Source organism: Mobula birostris, chromosome 7 (genome assembly GCF_030028105.1).
Source record: "Mobula birostris isolate sMobBir1 chromosome 7, sMobBir1.hap1, whole genome shotgun sequence".
In the NCBI taxonomy this organism is placed as follows: Eukaryota; Metazoa; Chordata; class Chondrichthyes; order Myliobatiformes; family Myliobatidae; genus Mobula; species Mobula birostris.
The window spans coordinates 116,302,132-116,326,078 of NC_092376.1; the positions used below are offsets into that span (position 1 = coordinate 116,302,132).

The 23,947-nt window shown below is 43.6% G+C and overlaps 1 protein-coding gene across 4 annotated transcripts in view; it reads left to right on the forward strand.

Moving 5' to 3' along the window:
- fam193b (family with sequence similarity 193 member B) overlaps window positions 1-23,947 on the forward strand; it is a 105,182-nt gene that overhangs the window by 3,941 nt on the left and 77,294 nt on the right. For 2 of the 4 annotated variants that reach the window (XM_072263667.1, XM_072263668.1), the window contains exon 1: window positions 22,723-23,444. The exons of the other annotated variants lie outside the window; for them this stretch is intronic. In XM_072263667.1, the coding sequence (XP_072119768.1) occupies window positions 23,217-23,444 (228 nt within the window). In that variant the 5' untranslated portion in view covers window positions 22,723-23,216. Of the gene's footprint in view, window positions 1-22,722; window positions 23,445-23,947 lie in introns of those variants that run through there. 4 annotated transcript variants of the gene reach the window in all.

Here is a 23,947-nt window from a genome sequence, read left to right on the forward strand (position 1 = left end):
GTTCCTACAGTGTCTTGTGTCTACTTTTTTTGGAGTCTCTGTTCTATAACATCTATGTTGTGAATATAACATCCATGATGCGCCTTACTGTTAACTTTTTTATGACCAAATTCAATTGGTAGCTGCAGATATCAGCAAAATGCTTCCATATTTTCTTAAGACATAGGTGAGGGCTTTATGGCCCATTGAGTCTCTGCTAACCATAAGTTAATTACATCAATTCCATTTCTCTGCTCATTTTCCTGGACTTGTTCTCTCTCGCATGTCCATCAACTCCACCCTTATTCCCTTATCACCAAACTGAATTGGGGTAATTAAAATAAAAGGTTAGCTTATTTGTCAAATGTACACTGAATATACAGTTTTTACAGTAATCAAGATGCTTACTTGTCAGCATAAATTTGGGGTGTGGAAGCAAACCTAGAGGCAACCCAAATGCTCACAGGAAATTCCACAGTGCTATAGGTCAGAATTGAAGGGAGTTGGTGAAGCTGTGAGGCAGCAGTACTACCAGACATGCCACTGAGCCACCCAAACGGATGAGAGGAATGGTTGCCTTCCTTGTCACAGAAACACCACAAAGCTACTTGATGTGGTATTAATTGTCCAAAATTAAGTTAGAATGTGTAACACGGGGTGGGCGGGGCAACATTTGCCCCACCTGTTCAATGTGGATGGAATGCTTCACTTTCACTTAGATTTTCAGTGTAGCGCCTTCAGCATTTTGGGCATCGAGGGAGAGAGGAAGAGGAGAGCCATCCGCAGTACCACTGATGCGGCAGAGAGGGCCTCAAAATGGCTGTGGCTCAAAAGAGGGGAGCCATGGAGGCATAAGTAGCTAACCATCTGGACACAAGCTGGGGTCTGATCAGCCCCGGCTGGGTCACCTGGAGGAGGTTGTATGATGTTGAAAGACCCGAAACACTCGATGATTCCAGGAACATCACTGAAGATGTGTCCAGAAGCATCAGTAGATGTATGTACATAGCTCCTCTCCTGTTTACTTTAGAAAGGATCCAGACTGTTTTTACAACCAGAACGTAAAGAAAGAGTATCGTGGAAAATTCTGCTCATTCCCTCTGATAGAGAAAAAAATAAGAAAGCAGAGTAGTGATGAGAGATTGAGAAGTGTGATGTTTCGAGAGACCTGCGTATCTTGTACACATTGCATGTATAATTTCAGCAAGGAACTTGGAGGGTAGATGGTATGTTGGCTTTTTTTTGCAAAAAGGGTTTGAGAACAAGAAGCAATTTGTTGTGCTACAGTTAGTTAGGATGTTAATAAAACTGAACTAAGAATATTCCGTCATGTCCAGCTTACCAACCTAAGGAAGGAATTCTGAGAATAAACATGGATTCACCCAGGAGGTAGTGGATCTTTGGGCTTCTTTCACCAAAGAGTGCTTAATGATTCAGTCTTTCAGTATATTCTTGATGGAGATTGATAAACTTTGGACCGGTGAGTAAAACTAAAGAAAGGTAGTGTTGTAATTGATTCATTATTGAATCATGGAATCGACTTTGGGACTGAATGGCCTACTCCAGTTTCCTCTTGGGTTATTAACTAATCCTGTAGCACATTCCACATCCTAACCACTGAGAGTTTAAGAATCTAATTTCCCGTTAGGTTTTCTTTTTAGTAAACCTAGTTTTCATGACTCCTGATTTTTTGAGTATCTTTCTCTACATCTGTTCTGAATGATCCATAGATCACCACTAGATCACGTTTCAGAAAGAAACAAAAACAAATTTTCCAAGTTTTCTAATGATTGAAAACTCAGCATGAATTTCAAACTTCCTTTGTGCTTTCCCTTTGTTCTCCTGTAGCTTCGTTTATCTAATGTGTATTTGGTAGTTAGCTCTGCATTTTGTTATGTACCCCGTAACTGGGTTGCCAAACCAGCAGAAATGCATCACTCAGTTGGAGTCTGGATTGCTAGAACTAAGAAAGTTTTATTAAAGAAACAAGCAACACAGTACTCTAATCAAAAGGATAATAAATGCAACAGTTCAGCAATGATAAACACACATGTACACAGAATTAGGATAACGGGATCAGTCAAGCTCTATCGTCGTCTAGGGGTAAATGACCAGTTTCAAAGTGACGCAAAGTTCAGTTCAATTGAATTCAATTCACTTCGCAGTAATCACTGCCGTGGGAGATGGACAGTGGGGGGAAGGAGAGAGAGAGCAAAACGAATGAATATTCAAACGGCTTCCACACAGACCTTCGATATTCTTCGCAGTCAGCTTTCGGGCGAGCCCTTTGTGATATCTTCTGAGGTCACCGACCGTGACCCCTCCGTTTCCAGATACGATTGTTTCTCTGCAGTGAACCTGGCACACAGGCAAGGGCGGACCAGGTTCCTGCTGATCGTGCCTTTCCACCCTGTGCGTCTATGGCTTGGTCTCGCGACCAGCCTTCCAAAACTTCCCACCGACTTGTGGGAGACGCACTGCTTCCAGGGTCTCGTTACTTCGGGGTGTCGTGTGTATTGCCTTAGTGAACCTGTCCCTTTTTATCCCCCTGCTGGGGTATCGCCTGTCCATCACTTCAAACAGTTCAGGGTTCAAAGGGGGAGCCGATCTTGACAGCTCTCCTTCCGTTAAACTCTCCGATCCCTTCATTAACATCTCCAAATGCTGCTCCATTGTTTTCCTTATCTCTCTCTCTCTCCTGAAGACAGGTGGCAGACCAACTGCTGATCCCACTGGTGCCAGCACAGGACAATTAACATCTTAATCTATGTGTATTCTCGTCACACCTCCCACCTTTAAGGGTTTTTACTGGGGTAAAAACTACAAACATGAATACATTATTTGATACACACAAATATACATCTTTATCAGCTATTTGGCTAATACAGCGAATTTGAAGTTGTCAACACCTGACAGACAGTCAGCCATCACATTTTCTATTCCTTTTATATGTGTTATTAATAATTCCTTAGACCAGGCTCCAACTTAGCAAACTTTATAGTGGCCAAAAACACTGATGAATTGCGATCAATGTAACCTCTCATTGGGTTTCGTCCCGGACCACAATAACAAGGGTCGTCCCAACCCGACTTAGTTTTCTCTTGCAAGGGCTTAGTAGGAGGGGGAGGGGTAGTAACCGCAGAGTTATTGCAAAACTTCCTACGGTACCCCACCATCTCCAAGAGCCTTCTGAGGGCCCTCTTGTCTGTCGGGGTTGAGATGTCAGAGATAGCCCGCACTTTAGCTTGCATCGCTGCCAGCTGCCCCTGTGTCACCACAATTCCCAGGTAAGTGACCTTCGTGTGGCTGAACTCATTTTTTTCAAGGTTCACTATCAAGCTGGCTTCAGCCAGCCGTATTACATCGCCAATACACACCTCTGTGTTCGTCAGCCCTTTCGTCACTGAATTACTCATTCTATAGGGGTGTTGCTCACTAGGCTGGCCTAGCGTAACAAACATCACCCAGCGTCCCAGTTCTTTGCATTGCCTTGGGACAATCAAACACACGTGTGCGAGTCGTTTAATTACTTCTCCTAAAGAGTCGCTTTGTTCGGGGATTAAGGGAGAGACCTTATCAGCAGAGCTGGCCAAAACAATAGCCTTCTCCCATCTGATCGGTACCATACTCATCTTTTCAAAATGTTTTTTTTTCTTATCAGGGGGACCCTAGCTTCATTGATTTCCGCACTAACACCAACTAGGTTTGTTAGCATATCAAAAGCCTGTGACCGTCTCAGTTCGCGTCTGCCATGATCAATAACATCCTTCCTCCTGGGCAGCCGGTAAACCTCTTTCATGATTCCACCAACTGTTTCCTCCAGCACCGCAAAATGTCCACCGGGGGGTACCTTGTGGGCCAGGTTAAAAATTTCATCCCCATAACTCTTTTGCACCACCCCCCATTCCTCATCTGCGGGTACGGTACTTGGTCTCCCTTTCTTCCTTAGCACTTCCTCCTCCACACAATAGCCTACTGGTTCCCTTGTTAATTCTGCGTCAGAGAGAGCTGTCTCCGCCAAAACCATCAGCCCCTCGTCTCGCTCCTGCGCCTGCACAAATTCTTTCCTGGCTAATGCTAAGTCTGTCTCAGCTCCCTCACTACCTCTTGTTTCACTACGCTCCTTCTTTTCACTTTCTACCCCCTTCTCATACGAGGCTGGCAGAAACGTCTCAGCTAAATTTACTTCGGCAGTCCCGTGATGAACCTGTGAGTCCATGGGCGGGGCCTCAATGCTGGCAGGCTGACCTGTCAATCTCACGGCTGGGAACACGATTCCCCCGGCGGGTCATTACCGAGCAAGACTTCCACGCCTTTCATCGGTAATTCGGGCCTCACCCCGATCGTGACTAGTCCAGAGACCAGGTTGTTTTGTAGGTGTATCTGGTGCAAAGAGACTGCCTCTGTCCCTTCCCCAATACCTTTGACCTTGACCTCCCCAGTCTGGGTCTCTGAGCTAAACTCTAATACACTCTTCAATATCAATGACTGACATGCTCCCGTGTCTCTCCAGATCCGCACTGGAACTGGGTTTACTCCCTCCTTCACTGACACCAATCCGGCCGAGATAAACCTCTTGCGCCCTTCCTGAACTTTGGCAGACCTTTCCTCTCCTAGCGGTTCGTTTACCAGCTCGATACAGCCAGTCAAAATCGCCGTTTTTCCTTTTACCGTCTCCTTTGGGGCAAAGCACCTGGACGCAAAGTGTCCGACTTTCCCGCAATTATAGCAGACGACCCCAGGAGACTTCCTACCCGACTGCTCCCGGTCTACCTTATCCTTCTCACTAGTCCCCGGCTTACTTTCTGACTTTTCTGGCGGACTCTCCCCGCCGTCCTGACTACCCTTCTGGTAGCCTTTACTCAGGGCAAACTTCATTTTATGCGTCAACGCATACTCATCCGCTAACTTAGCAGTTGCGGCTAACGTGGCTGCCTCTTTCTCATCTAGGTAGGGTCTCATACCCTCAGGGACACAACCTTTAAACTGCTCAATCAGGATCAGCTGTAGCAGTCTGTCATAATCCCCCTCTACCCCCTTCGAGGCGCACCAACGCTCACAATATGTCTGCATTTCACGGGCAAACTCTAAATACGTGCGGTCCCACTGCTTCCTCGCATTCCGGAACCTCTGCCGGTATGCCTCCGGGACCAACTCATAAATCCTGAGGATGGCCTCTTTCACCACCTCATACCTCTGGGCATCTTCCGTGGACAAAGCTGAGTAAGCTTGTTGGGCTTTCCCTTTCAGTACACTCTGAAGCAAAACAGCCCACTTATCCCTCCGCCAGTCCTGACTTGTAGCAACTTTTTCGAAATGGAGAAAGTACTGATCCACGTCGGTATCGTCAAATGGGGGAACCCCCTGGGTCGCCCGGAACCCTCCACCTTGGTTCGGCACGGGCCCCTGCTCTGCCCTTATCTTTAACTTCTCCGCCTCGAATTCCCTATCCCTCTGTTTCTCCTCTCGCTCCAACTGTCTCTCTCTCTCCTGCCTTTCTAACTGCTTCTCTTTCTCCCGCCTTTCTAACTCTTCTCTGTCCAACTGTCTGTCCCTCTCTTTCTCTTCTCGCTCCAACTGCCTTACCCGGAACTCGTGCTCGAGTCTCAGTTTTTCAAGCTGCACCTGTACTGCGTCTTCAGCAGGTTTTTCAATAGACACCGCCTCCAGCTCCCCTTGGGGAAACACACCTTTAGATACATAGTGCTCTACAATAGCTCTGTGTATCTCCTCTCTCCTCATTGTCAACTTCCCCTTAGCAAGATTCAACCGTTTGGCCACACCTACCAATTCCGCTTTCCTGGCATCCTCTAATGCCGCCAAGGTCGGCGCCTTTATAAATCCCTCAACCTCCATTTCTGCTGTTTGTCTTTTCTCTCTTTCGGGAATTTTAACCCGATCAATTTACTCCGTCCCAAATTTAGCATTCAAAATCCCGGACGAGCCCCCAATTATGTTACGTACCCTGTAACTGGGTTGCCAAACCAGCAGAAATGCATCACTCAGTTGGAGTCTGGATTACTAGAACTAAGAAAGTTTTACTAAAGAAACAAGCAACACAGTACTCTAATCAAAAGGATAATAAATGCAACAGTTCAGCAATGATAAACACACATGTACACAGAATTAGGATAACAGAATCAGTCAAGCTCTATCGTCGTCTAGGGGTAAATGACCAGTTTCAAAGTGACGCAAAGTTCAGTTCAATTGAATTCAGTTCAGTTCACAGTAATCACTGCCATGGGAGATGGACAGTGGGGGGAAGGAGAGAGAGAGCAAAACGAATGAATATTCAAACGGCTTCCACACAGACCTTCGATATTCTTCGCAGTCAGCTTTCAGGCGAGCCATTTGTGATGTCTTCTGAGGTCACCGACCGTGACCCCTCCGTTTCCAGATACGATCGTTTCTCTGCGGTGAACCTGGCACCCAGGCAAGGGCGGACACACACCAGGTTCCCACTGATCGTGCCTTTCCACCCTGTGCGTCTATGGCTTGGTCTCGCGACCAGCCTTCCAAAACTTCCCACCGACTTGTGGGAGACGCACCACTTCCAGGGTCTCGTTACTTTGGGGTGTCGTGTGTCTCTTGCCTTAGCGAACCTGTCCCTTTTTATCCCCAAGCTGGGGTATCGCCTGTCCATCACTTCAAACAGTTCAGGGTTCAAAGGGGGAGCCGATCTTGACAGCTCTCCTTCCGTTAAACTCTCCCGTCCCTTCATTAACATCTCCAAATGCTGCTCCATTGTTTTCCTTATCTCTCTCTCTCTCCTGAAGACAGGTGGCAGACCAACTGCTGATCCCACTGGTGCCAGCACAGGACAGTTAACATCTTTATCTATGTGTATTTTCGTCACAATTTGTTCAGTGTGTCTGAGGGCAAGCAGGACCTGAACTTGTAGGTAGTGACACTGCTGATTCTGTAACTGCTGGAACAATTGTTGATGGCTGTGAGGGACACTGGCTCTTTAGGTTGAAGCAGGTATTGGAAGTTCCAATGCACAGTGCTTTGATATGTAAGAGTTTTAAATGTTGCATTTTATGGAGAAAAAGAAATGTTTTCTTGATCTTAAAAACAAATTGCTGGAGAAACTCTCCAGGTTGAGCTGTATCTGTAGAGGGAAATGACACTAATGTTTGATCAAGAACCTTCACCTGGACTGATAGAGGAGAGTGGTGATAACTAGTATAAAAGGGTGAGGTGGATGGTTTTTCTTGTCCACCTCTCCTCCCTCACCTTTTCATTGTGGCAATCACTCCTCTGCTTTTTCATTCCAGAGCAAACATCTCAACCCAGATCATCAATTGTCCATTTCTCTTTACAGATGTTGTTCAGCCTGCTGAATTCTTCCAACAGTTTGTTCTTTATTGCTCCATATTTCTGTGTCTGCGTTCTGTTGTCTCCAAGACAAATGGAGACCTTGTTATTCAAATGTTTTTTACAGCACAGAATATTCTGGAATGCCTCCATCTTTGAATGGACGAAATGCTCCCACCAAATAATACTCAGCAATGCCCATCATATGAGCTAAAATCTGGTTGTCAGTTTATCGTAACTTGGTTGTAGTTTAGACATATACCAGAAGACCAGACATAACTCCTTTGCTTTTCAGAATTGTACCATTGGCTGGTTTGTGCCGATTTGGAAAGCTATCGTGCAGTCTTGATATCCCACTGGAATATCAGAAAATATTTGGGGCATTGCTCTTTAGAGTGGAACTTAAACAATAAAACTAGTATTTGTATGTTGTCTTCACGAAGTTAAACATTTCAAGGTCCTTGCTAAGTAATTGCCATTCTTTTGGCCAAGTTAAGTAAGAGCAATTTGGGAGATCACCAAAATATCTATCAAGAAGATAGGGAGGTGGTGAGCATTAACGAGGAAGTGATGGGCAAATAGAATTGATGAGACTTGGGATGTAGGGTTTGGATAAACCTATGTTGATGGAAGCTGGAGAAGGATGGGTTAGATGAAACCTATTGAAAAAATCTGAAGTATTTCAGCAGCAGATGAGCTAATGTAAGAATGGGATCAGTATGTTCAGGCTGTAAAGAGACTTTGGAGTTGGGACACTAATCTCAGGATCAAATTTGGTTCTGGACTTTGCATAGTCTGGTTTAGCCATTGTTGATGGCCAAGGTTTGAGTTGCTCTTGGAGGCATTGTATTTGGTTTTCCCACCAGTTAATTGAAGGAAATTTCAGCTGCTTTGCTATTGTATTTTTACAATAGTGGGGAGTGGGGTTCTTGAGTTATATTCGGCCTTGGCTGAAATTGCTGCCAGAGATGACTTAAAACCAATATATGATAAATCAGTATTTGTGCATCTTTCTTTTTACCATCTTATTTATGCAAGGAAAAATAGCTGATTAGAACTGATAACTTGCGTTAATAGAATGTATAATGTGTAGATAAAAGGTCAGTCCATGGAAGGTTCGGCTGATAACCTCCAGCCTGCTCAACTGGAATCTAATTCCAAAATGAGGAATTCATGTAAGTCAGAGTTGCAGTTTCTATAAATATCAATTTGCAGTAAACGCATGAGGAGTCAAGATCTCGTACCCTTTCCACCCTAAAAAAAGTCATATGATTGTTGCTTTTAGGAATTAAATGTCCCCGAGCTACGTACTGAATGTGTGACACAAGGTATGATATCTGGAATGACTGCAGTTAGGTACAAAGTTATGGAGGAATTTTAATAGAATGGTGAGAATGTTAAAATTGAGGCAATGTTATAAAGAGGCTAATATTAAAGTGATTGGTGAATGGAATTTGATAAGATTTAGAATATAATAGGCAGCAGGATTTTGGGAAAACGTTCATAGGGGGTGCAAGTCAATTTATAAATCTTTCAGAATGATGTCATCAGAACTCTTTGTGTTATGGGGAATAGTCATTTAATGTGTCTGGTCATTGGTTCAGCAGTTACTTTAAAATTTCACTAAGGCTTTTCTCTTTTTGTTTGCAGTACACACTGAAATCAGCCAGATTACCATGTATATGGTTCCATATACACTCAGTGGCCATTTTATTAGGTAACCTGTGCACCTGCTCCATCATATCTAATCAGCCAGTCACGTGGCAGCAACTCAATGCATAAAAGCATATAGACATGGTCAAGAGGTTCAGTTGTTGTTCAGACCAAACATCAAAATGGGGAAGAAATGTCGTCTAAGAGTCTTTGACTGTGGAATGATTATTGATGCCAGATGGGGTAGTTTGAGTATCTCAGAAACTGCTGATTGCCTGGGATTTTCATGCACAACAGTCTCTAGAGTTGGCAGAGAACGGGGAGCAAAAAACAAAAAAAAAAACACATCCAGTGAGCGGCAGTTCTATGGGTGGAAATGCCTTGTTAATGATGGAGTTCAGAAGAGAATGGCCAGACTGGTTCGAGCAGACAGAAAGGAGACTAACTCAAATAAGCATGTGTTACAAAGGTGATGTGTAGAACAGTGGTCCCCAACCACCGGGCTGCGGACCGGTACAGGGCCGCAAAGCGTGCTACCGGGCCGTGAGGAAATGATATGATTTGGCGATATGAGTCAGCTGCACCTTTCCTCATTCCCTGCCATGCGCTGTTGAATTTGAAATAACCTACTAAATCATACCAAATAACACATGAAACCTAAAGTAACACTGACATATAGTAAAAGCAGGAATGATATGATAAGTGCACAGCCTATATAAAGTAGAAATAACGTATGTACAGTGTAGTTTCACTTAACAGAATCGGGAAGATTAAGCCAAAACTGATTTGTGGGAAAAAGAATCGGCACGTACATGCATGCGCACACAGGTGCCCACGCAAGGCTTCATGGTCGCGGTAGTCTTTCTCGGGGTAAACACAAGTGTCCCGTATTTGACTGCTACTTTTGACCCTTATTTGGGAGTGAGAGAGTTGGCAATCCTACTTGAACACAACCCCCCCCCCGCACCTCAGTCGGCCGGTCCGCAAGAATATTGTCAGTATTAAACCGGTCCGCGGTGCCCAAAAAGTTGGGGACCCCTGGTGTACAAAAGCATCTCTGAACGCGCAACATGATGAACCTTGAGGTGGGTGGGAGCACACTGGTATCTCATAAATAATACTGAGGCTCCTAATAAAGTGCCACAGAATGTATCTACCAGTGTTGTTCTGTATCTGGTTGCAAAGATGCATTGGCTAGCTGCATGGTGCTAATGTAGAAAAGATGTAGAATGGTGCACGATAGCTTCTGATGTGATCATCTTAATATTTCTAATTCCATAAAATATTGTAGGCTGTCTCCTTTTCCTGATCTTGAAGCATTTGATACCTTGCTTTAATGGAACTTAAACCCTTCGGGGTTTGGATAATTGTGAGTGGTGGTTCATATCCCAGGTAGAATACTGTGTACTTGTCTTCCTCATAATAAAATGATATTAGGAAATTGATGCCAATAGATAATTTGTGTTTTTTAACTTCAGTTGAAAAATGGTAAGGTAACATTTTAGAAAAAGATAAATATTATGGCTGCTAGAAATTAAAGCAGAATTACTGGAAGTATTCAGTATCTTTAGAAGAGAAACTGAGTGAATATTTCAAGTCAATGACCTTTCATCTAATCTCACTTCCGTTGTTCCAATTACTTTGGCTGCTTTCTTGTTTTATTATTGAACTTGAATGATTGGCTCACAACCTGGCATTATGGTTGTTTACAGTAGGAAAAGTCTGTTGTAATTACCTTTCTATGTGCTGATATTGCAGAAACTGAACTGAAGGATGTGCTGGTTACTTGCCCAAAAGTTAGGATGACTATTGCTTACAAATTTGGGTTTAGCTGAAGGGTGCTCTCCGTAGCTAAATAGAGCCAGCATTAATATATATTGATTTGGGAGAATCTGGTTTATAAATTATTTTGTGCATTAAATTAAGTATATTTCTCATCTTTTGATTTTTGAATCCTGCCATAATAACCTAACTGGAACAACTTCTGGTACTGAGTTATAGTGTGTAGTTATTTGGCAATGCTATTGCTCTGACATTGAATCAGAAAACTTACCTGGTTCAGGTTGGGTATGTTTTTGTGAACTCTTTGGTAACTATCCATTAAATTAAGCTAGTGACAACACAGGTATTATTTCTATTTAACATAAAACCACAGTGGTACAGGTAGTAGAGTTGTTATTTCAGCTCCAGCAGTCCTAATCTTGGATGCTGTCTGTGTCATTTATAAGTCTCCCTTTGACCATGTGGATTTCCTCCAGGAGCTCTGCTCTCTGCCCAATGAGGTGTGAGTTTGTAGGTAGAAATCTCATCATGAGAGTTGAATTGAAGGGGGATTGATGAGAATATGGAGAGAATAAAAGGATGAGATTCATGTTCGTAAGTGCTTGATGATCAGTATGCCTCAATGGGCCGAATGGTTATTCTGTCTGATAGCATTTGCATCAACTGTAATGAAGTACTCTGTAATGCTCTTTATGGTGTGAATTATCTCCGGCCTCAGAGATGACCTGGATCAACTCCAATTTGCCTTCCGTCACAGAGATCAACAGCAGTTGTGATTTCTCTGGCTCTTCAGTCTGCTCTGGACAAGAGGAACTTTTATGTAAGACTGATGTTCATCACATACAGCTCGGCATTTAACACAATTATCCCATCCAAACTATCAAGCTTCAAAACATGGTTCCACTGCAGATATATATTCAACTTCCTTATCATCAGACTTCAAACATAAGGGATCGGTAACAAAATCTTCTTGCTGACCATCAACGCAGGTGCATCTCAAGGCCGTGTGCTTAACCTCTGTTGTACTGTCTATGTATGTAACTGTGTGGCTAAACACAGCTTCAATGTCATCTTCAAATTTGCTGATGATTCTGTTGTTGGACGAGCGACAGGTGGCAATGAATCAGTTACTGGACTGAGATAGGTCACCTGGTAGAATGGTGCCACAAAAACGATCTCTCATTCAGTGTCAGCAAAACTGAAGAGATGATTGTTGCCTTCAGAAACGAAAGGGAGGGTGATTAAGCACTCATCAACACTGGGGGATTAACAGCGGAGGGAATCAGTAGCTTTTAAATGACTGTCAATTAACATATATTAACTGACAGGTACTGGTCTCAGCACAGATGCAATAGTAAGGAAAGCATGCCAGTGTCTTTATTAGGAGGTTAAAAAGGTTTGGCTTGTTACTGAACTCTACAACCTTGTACACTGGTAGTATCTACAGGAGGCACTATCTTAAGGAGTACGTGTTTATCACCAAAGATTCACACCACTTGGGCCTTGCCATCTTTTTCCAGCTACCATTGAGCAAGTGATACAGAAGCTTGAATTCACACAGTGCCAGAACAGTTACTTTATTTCAATCATTCAATTCTTGCACCAGCCATCAAAGCCCTGACCACTATAGCTAAGCAACACTATGACCACTTTGACGGCTTTGTACTAAAATGACTGACTTTTCTTGTTTCAAATTGTCTTTTCTTGTGAAAATTGTGTATACACTGTTGAATTTGTTTTTCTTCTGAATGTTGCTATGTATCTGTAATGTGGCTGGAACTAAGTTTTGCATTGCACTTGTGTGTATGCAATTAAACTTGATTTAGATTTTGACTTTGACTTTTCATTGTGCTGTGTAACACTAAATCTAGCAAGTGCTGTAAATTTTCAGTAGGTTAGGCAGCTTCTGTGGAAGGAAAAAAAGGAGTATTCTATGTTCTAATGTTTTCCGACAGTGATCTCAAATCAGATTTCTGTACCTGTAGTCATTTGCTTTTATGCTCTGATTTTCTGTTCAAGCCTGTTGTTGTTATGGCGAGAGATCCTTTCCCGGTCTTCACACAACTGTGGAAATTTCACAGCACTTCCTCTGTCGCCCCCTCCTCTCTCTAATCACTGAGTGATAAGTGATGCAGTGGAGTGACTAAACACCAGCTGGTTAACACAGCAGCTGGGCTGGCAGACTCCACTCATTTTGCAACACACTTTAATTCAGACTTCAGTTTTGAAATGCTGCACTGAGTTGAAATATCTAAAGGGCCTTGAAGTTTTTTTAAATTGATTGGAACTTGAATTCCAGCTACTGATTTTTGACAGTGCTGCAGTTTAGACTTTGCTGATTGTCATCTCACTTCTTAATTGTAGCCAGCTGGTATTCTTTTCCTGCTTTGGTTGGCAGGGAGATCCAAAAGAGTGATGCTTTGGAACAAGCTTCTGATTAAAATGATGATGCAAGTGATTGGAGAAACTGACTGATACTTAGTTATATCTACAGGAAATATCAGCTGCTTTTTAGGTTGTCTTATTCTGCTGTGTAAGTCATTTGGCCACCACATTGGTCTTCTTTCAGAACTTGGTGCTTGTCAGGACAGTCTGTTCAACAACATGGACAATAATCATTTGATTTATATAATTTAAAAATCCTTTTGCTGTGACATGGTGATCTATTTCTTTAGGAACTACTTCTTCCAGGTGCTGCAGTTTCCTCCCACAGGCCAAGACGTACCAGTTGGTAGGTTGATTGGTCGTTGTAAATTTTCCTGTGATTAGGCTCAGATTAAATCGGAGGATTGTTGGGTGGCGTGACTCGAAGGGCCAGAAGGGCCTACTCCGTGCTGTATCTCAATAAATAAAATTAGAAATCAACTGTTTTGCAAAACTTGTTTTAAAATATAAGCTACATTTATCTCGTCTCAAGTATGTGATTGAGCTATTACATTGAGGTTAAGAGGCCAGTCTCATCCTTAAATTTCTTCAGCATTGTTATATATGCATTGCAATCCGTGATATATTGGTCAGTTTTGGTTTTATGGAAAGTTTAAATTCTATCTTGTTGACAAGTTGTATCATTTGTACTGAAAGCAAAGGAGATCCTTCTTCTTCTGCTGGGATTTAAAGAAACAAGAGAGCTATCTGTGGTGACATCATTTTGTGAGTAAGCATCTTGTCTTTCTGTACTTCAGCTGAAACCAGACAGCTTCTTAGGTCCTCCTATCTGGTATAGCTTGATTCTCCTTCATTCCACTGTGCCTGATTCTGAAGGTGTATCTTGAATGCTAAATTTTGGAAAGTAATTATTGAATTATTATCTAACATTTGAGGACGGAAGTAACCTAGTTTGTGTTATTTATGGTGTGTGGGTTTGATTGTGTGGTGGACAATGTCCAATCATCTGTGGAGGAGGATCCAAATGGTAACTTTAGTGTATTTATTTCCAGAGATTGAAACAAAAATTGGCTGTAGGTAATTGATTTGAGCCTGGTGAGTTTTTTTTGGAAAAAAAAAACAGAATTTAAAGCAAAATTTGATCAAATTCTGAAATGACCCATTTGTTGACTGAGTGAAGGTTTCAGGGGAAAAAAAATCAATGTATAAGTTAGGTTTATATTGAAGGCTTTCCTCCAAAGTCAATATTATGAAACCATGTTTGTGTGTTGCAATTCAGAATACCTACAGCTTGGCTTGTTCCTTGCAGTCATAGTTCCTCTGTCACAAGGACTGGTGCAACCTGATCTTGAGTGTGACCACATTATTTTAAAGCTGTTGTACTTCTGAATAAACAGTGGGATAAGTCTATCTTGCAGAGAGCCTGTGGTTTCTTCCTGGGTAAAATAGACCACCTCACTTGTTGAATTTCAATTGCTGATTGAATACTCAATCTGCCTTGTATTTGTCACTGTTATCTATATAATTGTCTCCACATTGTAATTTGATGTTGTGCTTTTTTCTCTCTATTGAGGTTTTGATGTTAAAAATTTAGTCTGTGTGATCTCACTTCAATCTTTCACTTTTCAAAATCAGGTCCTTCCCTGGTTACGAATGCCCGACTTATGGACAGATTGTATGTACTTTGAGATGCTGGCAGGATGGATTTACTGGCAGCTGTGAGTTTGAAGACATCTGCAGTGTGGGAATGCTGTTTGCAGTAATATCATTGTATCTTGCAAAGAACTCTGAATGATTAGAGTTAAGTGCTCTGGTTTTTGCTATGTCCTTGGCTTATTTTATTTAATATGTTGCCGGGTGGCTGAATATGTGTCTTGTGAGCTATTCGTTTTGTGGACAGTTCTCAGAATGGACCCCTCTCTAATCTGGGGAGGGTCTGTAGTCCACAGTGTGCTGTGTAATGAAGAATTTTGGTGAGACTTGAGTTTTCTTTTAACTTGTTTCAAAGCCAGTGGGGATACTTGTCTCATCTATTACCTATATAATGCCGGTTGGTGGTGTAGGGGCATCCACGTCGGACTTCGAGGTGGGTGGTCCTGACTTTGAATCTGGTCGGCTCCTTGCACACTTTCCATCCATGCTGGGTTGAGTGTTGAACTAGCAGCTCGGCCTCATTTAAAAAAACAGACAAAAATGCTAAAGAACCTCAAACACGAGGAATTCTGCAGATGCTAGAAATTCAAGCAACACACATCAAAGTTGCTGGTGAACACAGCAGGCCAGGCAGCATCTCTAGGAAGAGGTACAGTCGACGTTTCGGGCCGAGACCCTTCGTCAGGACTAACTGAAAGAAGAGCTAGTAAGAGATTTGAGAGGGGGAGGGGGAGATCCAAAATGATAGAAGACAGGAGGCGGAGGGATGGAGTCAAGAGCTGGACAGGTGATTGGCAAAAGGGATATGAGAGGATCATGGGACGGGAGGCCCAGGGAGAAAGAAAAGGGAAGGGGGAAATCCAGAGGATGGGCATGGGGTATAGTGAGAGGGATAGAGGGAGAAAAAGGAGAGGGAGAGAGAGAGATAAAGAATGTGTGTGTGTGTGTGTGTATATATATATAAATAAAAATAACAGATGGGGTACGAGGGGGAGGTGGGGCATTAGCGGAAGTTTGAGAAGTCAATGTTCATGCCATCAGGTTGGAGGCTACCCAGACGGAATATAAGGTGTTGTTCTTTCAACCTGAGTGTGGCTTCATCTTGATAGTAGAGGAGGCCGTGGATAGACATATCCGAATGGGATCTCCCAGGGGCCACACATTTTAATTCCACGTCCCATTCCTATTCTCCAAGGTTGCTGCCCGATATGTCACAAGACACAGAAAGGAACAGTGACAAAATAAGTTCCCATGTAGTTTTAGCTATCCTGGCAAATGGTTTTGAGGATCACTGGTAATCTATTCCTTATTTTTGTGTTGGGTGTTGCACAGCTTGTGGACAGGCCAGATCTTGCTGCTGGTTTTGAATCTTAATTGTGTTAACTATTGACTTGATCTGATCCTAAAGGATGAGGTTTTGCATGGAGACTAGGTCTTGAATAACATAGCCCTGTCGTGTAAATCAGCGGTCCCCAACCACCGGGCCGCAAAGCATGTGCTACCGGGCTGTGAGGAAACGATATGAGTCAGCTGCACCTTTCCTCATTCCCTATCACGCACTGTTGAACTTGAACATAGGGTTGCCAACTGTCCCATATTTGCCGGGACATCCCGTATATTGAGCTAAATTGGTTTGTCCCATATGGGACCGCCCTTGTCCCGTATTTACCCCGCTAAGGTAGAGTGTTCCTATGAAACCTTTCGTGCCGAAATGGCGTGAAGTGAAGAAGCAATTACCATTAATTTATATGGGAAAAATTTTTGAGCGTTCGCAGACCCAAAAAATAACCTACCAAATCATACCAAATAACACATAAAACTGAAAATAACACTAACATATAGTAAAAGCAGGAATGATATGATAAATACACAGCCTATATAAAGTAGAAATAATGTATGTACAGTATAGTCGGGAAGATTAAGCCAAAACCCATTTGTGGGGAAAAAAATCGGCACGTACGCGCATGCGCACACAGGTGTCCGTGCAAGGCTTGATGGTTATGGTAGTCTTTCCTAGGGGTATACGCAAGTGTCCTGGGATTTGACCGCTAATTTTGTCCCTTATTTGGGAGAGAGAAAGTTGGCAAACCTAACTGTAAAAGACATGTCGAGATGAGTTTAACCCTACTTGAACCCCCCCCCCCCCCCCGGGGTCGACCGGTCGGCAAGAATATTGTCAATATTAAACCGGTCCATGGTGCAAAAAAAGTTGGGGACCCCTGGTGTAAATGAATCAGATCAAGACATAAACAACAGGAATTCTGCAGATGCTGGAAGTTCAAGCAACACACATAAAAGTTGCTGGTGAACGCAGCAGGCCAAGCAGCATCTCTAGGAAGAGGTGCAGTGGACGTTTCAGGCCGAGACCCTTCGTCAGGACTGCGTTCTCGGCCTGAAACGTCGACTGCACCTCTTCCTAGAGATGCTGCCTGGCCTGCTGTGTTCACCAGCAACTTTTATGTGTGTTGCAGATCAAGATATAAATTGCCCAAAAAAAGTTGACAACCATCAAAGCCATGCCACTAAGCTGTGCTGGCTGTCAAAGGTTTTGAATGTATCTGAATATTCTTGCTTCAAGATTTATCAATTTACAATAAATTAAATCACTTAAGCTACTTAAATTTTAAACATGTAATTAGAGCAGTAAAGTAAGTTATCTTAAACTCTGAAACTTGCCTTTCTGTGTACAACTGGCCTTTTGGAGTTTCAATGAGCAGAGTCTCTAGTTCACGCAGAAGTGTTGGCACTTCCCACTAAGTTCTTGCCAATACCTTTAACTGCCCAGTTTCTGTTTGTCTCTATTTACTGAGAATTTCTTGGGTATTTAAGATGCTCAGAATTCTCAGCATATCTAAGTATTTGACTACTTGGACTGATTTTTACTTGCTTTCCATGATTATGTCACCGGAATGGAAAAAGAAATAACAGGCTCATGCTAATCAGCCTTGCTATTATATTAGTATTGCTAATAACCCTTTGTTTATTCTCAAACTGTTAGATATTTTACTTAAAGTGCAGAAATAATCTTTGTAAATAGTTTCATCCAGGTACCTAAATTGTTTAAAACAGGGGTTCCCGGACCCCGTGCTTAATGTCCATGACATAACAAAGGTTGGAAACCCCTGGTTTAAAAGCATTAATAACATTAACTCAGATAGACATCTTTTTGCTTCTTTAACGACTTCACTGGCTGGCTGGCTGAGGGAATAGAGAAAAATAATAGCATCCTAGTTGTTGGCTGGACAGTTTGATCGTCAAAATAAAAATGGTAAGTTATGAAGGTAGCTCCAGTATATTTTGCAAACAGCAAAAGGAGTTAGCCCCATAGTATTTCATCAAAGGCGAATTACACCCTGCACGTTGTCTTTTTTTGTTGAGGTTTGTTGAAGGAGACAACACTGCCATAATTTATCTGCCGACATTGCTTGGACTTCTTGGAATTAGATTTTAAAATTCTTTGTATTGCTAATTGCTGAATATCCAAACCAAACTGTAGCAGGGAAAATTGGGACCAGGCTGAAAATGGCAAGCGCTCTTTCAAAAGTTGCGAACCTAACGACTGAAGGACTGGGAAGAAACTGCAAATTCTATTGTGTGGGCCGAGTGGCACTTTTAATGTAACAAATATCACATGATAATTCACAGTATTATCAAACAAAAACTGATGGTACATTTGATGGAAAAACTTAAAAAGTGAGGTGATTGAAAACTTGGAATGGAAATTTTGGAGTTTAAAGCATTCTTTCAGTGACAGAGAATTTAATTATGTGATAACAAGAAGGCTGGATTTCTGAGAGTCTAGCATTCAGTCAGGCTGTGATTGAAGGGAGGGGCATAACCATAGATGAATATGAAGCTAAATGTATTAATTATTTAAAAAGTATGACATTGTCAGACCAGGAGCCATTGTGGATTGATGAACACCTCGATAATGGGTGAATGGATCTTGATGCAAACTACAACCAGCAGAGTTCTGATAAACTCAGGTTTATCATCAGTGGAGGGGCTGTCGGAATTAGTGGCTGCATATAAGATGGGAATGAAATGTTGAGCAGCAGGTGAGTTGACAGGGATGTAGAAGGTCATTGTTATGGAGGTGGCAGTAACTGAGTTTAGCAAGAGGATTGTTAGGTATGAGGATGATGTTGTCCAGAGGTTCTTCAGAAGTCAAGAATGAGGCATGTATCTGTGGTTACAGCCATTTAATTCAAAGTTAATTGTAGTGCCAGCCTGTACCAGCAAGTTAGGCAGGTACCGAGACATATCAAAAGAACTTGAACACATGCTTTCCTTTTATCTTGCAAACTGGTTCTGCCATGCAGACAAGGAAACTCATAGAAGTATAGAACCAAGTATACTACAACTAAAAGTTTACAGCCAACAGTTAATTATGCAAACATGCAAGCATAAAAACAGTAAAACTGCGAAAAAAAAAAAGAAACAACGATCTGGACCCTAGTCCAAATATTGGGTCTTTTTGGAGCTGTTTTCTGGATGATTTATAGCTCTAAGTTTGTAAGCAGCCTGCTTCATCTGAAACAGTTGCCAGACAAAGGGATGAAATTGAAGGTTCTGTGCCAGATTTAGATATTGCTAAAGAAAATAAGGAGAAAGAGAGAATGAAAGAATTGAGTAAGTGGGGAAGAAAGCCTTTAGGGAAATTGAAGCATTTTCTAAATTTAATTTTGTATTTGTACAATTAAAATATAAAAAAAAAACAATTTTGAAGCGTATAGTCTTATTTTCTGTTTATATAGCTGCAGAATTAGGCCATTTGACTCATTGAGCATGCTTCATCATTCCATCATTTCATTTCCCTCTCAGCTCCATTTTCCTGCCTTCCGTCACCTTTGCCCTTACTAATCAAGAACCTATCAATGTCTGCTTTAAATTTATCCAATAACTTGGCTTTCTTAGCCATCTGTGGCAATGAATTTCATAGTTTATCACAGTATGACTAAAGAAATTCATCCTCATCTCTGTTCTAAAGGGTATTCTTCTATTCTGAGGATGTCCCATGATTGGAAACATCCTGTCTGCATCCATTATATCTAGACCTTACTATATTTAATAGGTTTCAATGAAATTCTCCCCCACCCCCCCCACCCCATTCTTGTAAGCTAGTGGTCGTCAACCGGTTGATCTTTGAGACTTTCCCAGTAGATCCCGGGGAAAAAAAAAAAGAAAAATAAATACACAAATACTGTTGTAATGTGAGCATTATAAAAATAAGTAATACTAATTAGGATATTGGTGATATAGCAATACTTCTGCTACTGAAAGCTGTTTGTGAAGAGAGATTGTTTCCAGGTTGCGGGATTTTTGTTCCATTCTTTCTGACCAGTGCGCATGTCTGTAGCTTCCCCGCCATGCACCACGGTAGAAAAGACCGGAAGTAAAATCCCGCAACCTGGAAATACTACCATAATTAGTATTACTTAATTTTACAATGCTCACATTTTGACTTTGTCATGTTAGGCAAAGATCGCAAGATCCTACATCTACGGACTCCAGAGCCTGCCGGCCCCGACGCTAGCAGACATGAACTTCAGATTGCGGCCCCTGCCATTGATCTCGGCGGCTCCAACACCTCAGGGCATATTCAAAACCCGGACTCCAGCAACGACCATGGACACCTTCACAGCGATTGCGCAACCACCAACTGCGACGCCAGCCTTGAACTCCAGACCGGGTCTTTATGTGCCGCTGTTGTGACTCCCATCTCCCATTCCCCCACCAATACTCTGCAATCCCATCTCCTTCAGATCCCACCGTCAGCTCCTGGGTCCTCAGAGGCTCCATCTTCCTCTCACCCCAACCCTCCCCTCTCCATTGACACCCCCAGCCTCCCCCCTCCCCCCTCTGATCCCAGCTCTCAAGATTCCAGCCTTGAACTCCAGGCCGGGTCTTTATGTGCTGCTGTTGTGACTCCCGTCTCCCCTTCCCCCACCACCACTCCGCAGCCCTGTCTTCCTCAGATCCCACCGTCAACTCCTGGGCCCTTGGAGGCTCCATCTTCCTCTCACCCCAACCCTCCCCTCTCCACTGACACCCCCAGCCTCCCCCCTCCCCCCTCTGATCCCAGCTCTCATCCATGCTGGGTCTTTACCATCCCCTCCGACCTTCAACTGTCGGAGGCAGAACGCTCTGTCCTCAGTAAGGGCCTCACGTTTGTCCCCCTTCGCCCACACCTCAGCGAGTTCCGTGTTCGCCATGATGCGGAACTTTTCTTCCGCCGTCTCCGTCTCCGAGCCTACTTCTTCGGCAAGGACTCTTCCACCCCCACCGATGACCCCTTCTCCCGTCTTCAACCCTCCTCTTCTTCCTGGACACCCCACTCTGGTCTTCTGCCTGCTCTGCATCTCTTTATCGCTAATTGCCGACGGGACATCAACCGTCTCGACTTCACTGCACCTTGTCCCCATTCCAACCTCACTCCTTCCGAACGCTCTGCTCTCCACTCCCTCCGCACTGATCCTAACCTTATTATTAAACCCGCCGATAAGGGGGGTGCTGTTGTAGTCTGGCGTACTGACGTCTACCTTGCCGAGGCACAGCGACAACTCGCGGATACCTCCTCTTATTTACCCCTCGATCGTGACCCCACTAAGGAGCACCAGGCCATTGTCTCCCACACCATCACCGACTTTATCCGCTCAGGGGATCTCCCATCTGCTGGTACCAACCTTATAGTTCCCACACCCGGCACTTCCCATTTCTACCTCCTACCCAAGATCCACAAACCTGCCTGTCCTGGCCGACCTATTGTCTCAGCTTGCTCCTGCCCCACCGAACTCATTTCTGCATACCTCGACACTGTTTTATCACCCCTTGTTCAATCCCTTCCGACCTATGTTCGTGACACTTCTCACGCTCTTAAATTTTTCGATGATTTTAAGTTCCCTGGCCCCCACCGCTTTACTTTCACCATGGATGTCCGGTCCTTATATACTTCCATCCCTCATCAGGAAGGTCTTAAAGTTCTACGCTTCTTTTTGGATTCCAGACCTAATCAGTTCCCCTCTACCACCACTCTGCTCCGTCTAGCGGAATTAGTCCTTACTCTTAATAATTTCTCCTTTGGCTCCTCCCACTTGCTCCAAACTAAAGGTGTAGCTATGGGCACCCGTATGGGTCCTAGCTCTGCCTGCCTTTTTGTTGGGTTTGTGGAACAATCTATGTTCCGTGCCTATTCTGGTATCTGTCCCCCACTTTTCCTTCGCTACATCGATGACTGCATTGGCGCTGCTTCCTGCACGCATGCAGAACTTGTTGACTTTATTAACTTTGCCTCTAACTTTCACCCTGCCCTCAAGTTTACCTGGTCCATTTCCGACACCTCCCTCCCCTTTTTAGATCTTTCTGTCTCTGTCTCTGGAGACAGCTTATCCACTGATGTCTACTATAAGCCTACTGACTCTCACAGCTATCTGGACTATTCCTCTTCTCACCCTGTCTGTTGCAAAAACGCCATCCCCTTCTCGCAATTCGTCCGTCTCCGCCGCATCTGCTCTCAGGATGAGGCTTTTCATTCTAGGACGAGGGAGATGTCTTCCTTTTTTAAAGAAAGGGGCTTCCCTTCCTTCACTATCAACTCTGCTCTTAAACGCATCTCCCCCATTTCACGTACACCTGCTCTCACTCCATCCTCTCGCCACCCCACTAGGAACAGGGTTCCGCTGGTCCTCACCTACCACCCCACCAGCCTCCGGGTCCAACATATTATTCTCCGTAACTTCCGCCACCTCCAACGGGATTCCACCACTAAGCACATCTTTCCCTCCCCCCTCCTCTCTCTGCATTCCGCAGGGATCGCTCCCTACGCAACTCCCTTGTCCATTCGTCCCCCCCCATCCCTCCCCACTGATCTCCCTCCTGGCACTTATCCGTGTAAGCGGAACAAGTGCTACACATGCCCTTACACTTCCTCCCTTTCCACCATTCAGGACCCCAAACAGTCCTTCCAGGTGAGGCAACACTTCACCTGTGAGTCGACTGGGGTGATATATTGAGTCCGGTGCTCCCAATGTGGCCTTTTATATATTGGCGAGACCCGACGCAGACTGGGAGACTGCTTTGCTGAACATCTACGCTCTGTCCGCCAGAGAAAGCAGGATCTCCCAGTGGCCACACATTTTAATTCCACATCCCATTCCCATTCTGACATGTCCATCCACGGCCTCCTCTACTGTAAAGATGAAGCCACACTCAGGTTGGAGGAACAACACCTTATATTCCGTCTGGGTAGCCTCCAACCTGATGACATGAACATCGACTTCTCTAACTTCCGCTAGGCCCCACCTCCCCCTCGTACCCCATCTGTTACTCATTTTTATGCACACATTCTTTCTCTCACTCTCCTTTTTCTCCCTCTGTCCCTCTGAATTTACCTCTTGCCTATCCTCTGGGTCCCCCCCCCTTGTCTTTCTTCCCGGACCTCCTGTCCCATGATCCTCTCGTATCCCCTTTTGCCAATCACCTGTCCAGCTCTTGGCTCCATCCCTCCCCCTCCTGTCTTCTCCTATCATTTTGGATCTCCCCTCCCCCTCCTACTTTCAAATCCCTTACTCACTGTTCCTTCAGTTAGTCCTGACGAAGGGTCTCGGCCTGAAACGTCGACTGCACCTCTTCCTACAGATGCTGCCTGGCCTGCTGCATTCACCAGCAACTTTGATGTGTGTTACCTTTAATTCTATGTTTCATTATTTAGTTTTGTTTCAACACGAAAAATAAATGACTAAAAATTGACTGTTGCACTCAGTGTGATGACTGCGGTTGAATACTTTCTGCTGGTTCCCTGAAATTTGGCTCATAACTACAGACAGCCAGTCTGTGAGATGACTGTCAGTAAGACAGCTCCTGTACTTAGATGTCATAATTTTCATCTGTTGCAGCAGATGAAAATAACCTACCAAATCATACCAAACAACACATAAAACCTAAAATAACACTAACGTATGGTAAAAGCAGAAATGATGTGATAAATACACAGCCTATATAAAGTAGAAATAATGTATGTACAGTGTAGTTTCACTTAACAGAATTGGGAAGATTAAGTTAAAACTGAGTTGTAGAAAAAAATCAGCACGTACACACATGCGCACACAGGTGCCCGTACAAGGCTTCATGCTCATGGTAGTCTTTCTCGGGGTAAACACAAATGTCCCTTATTTGACTG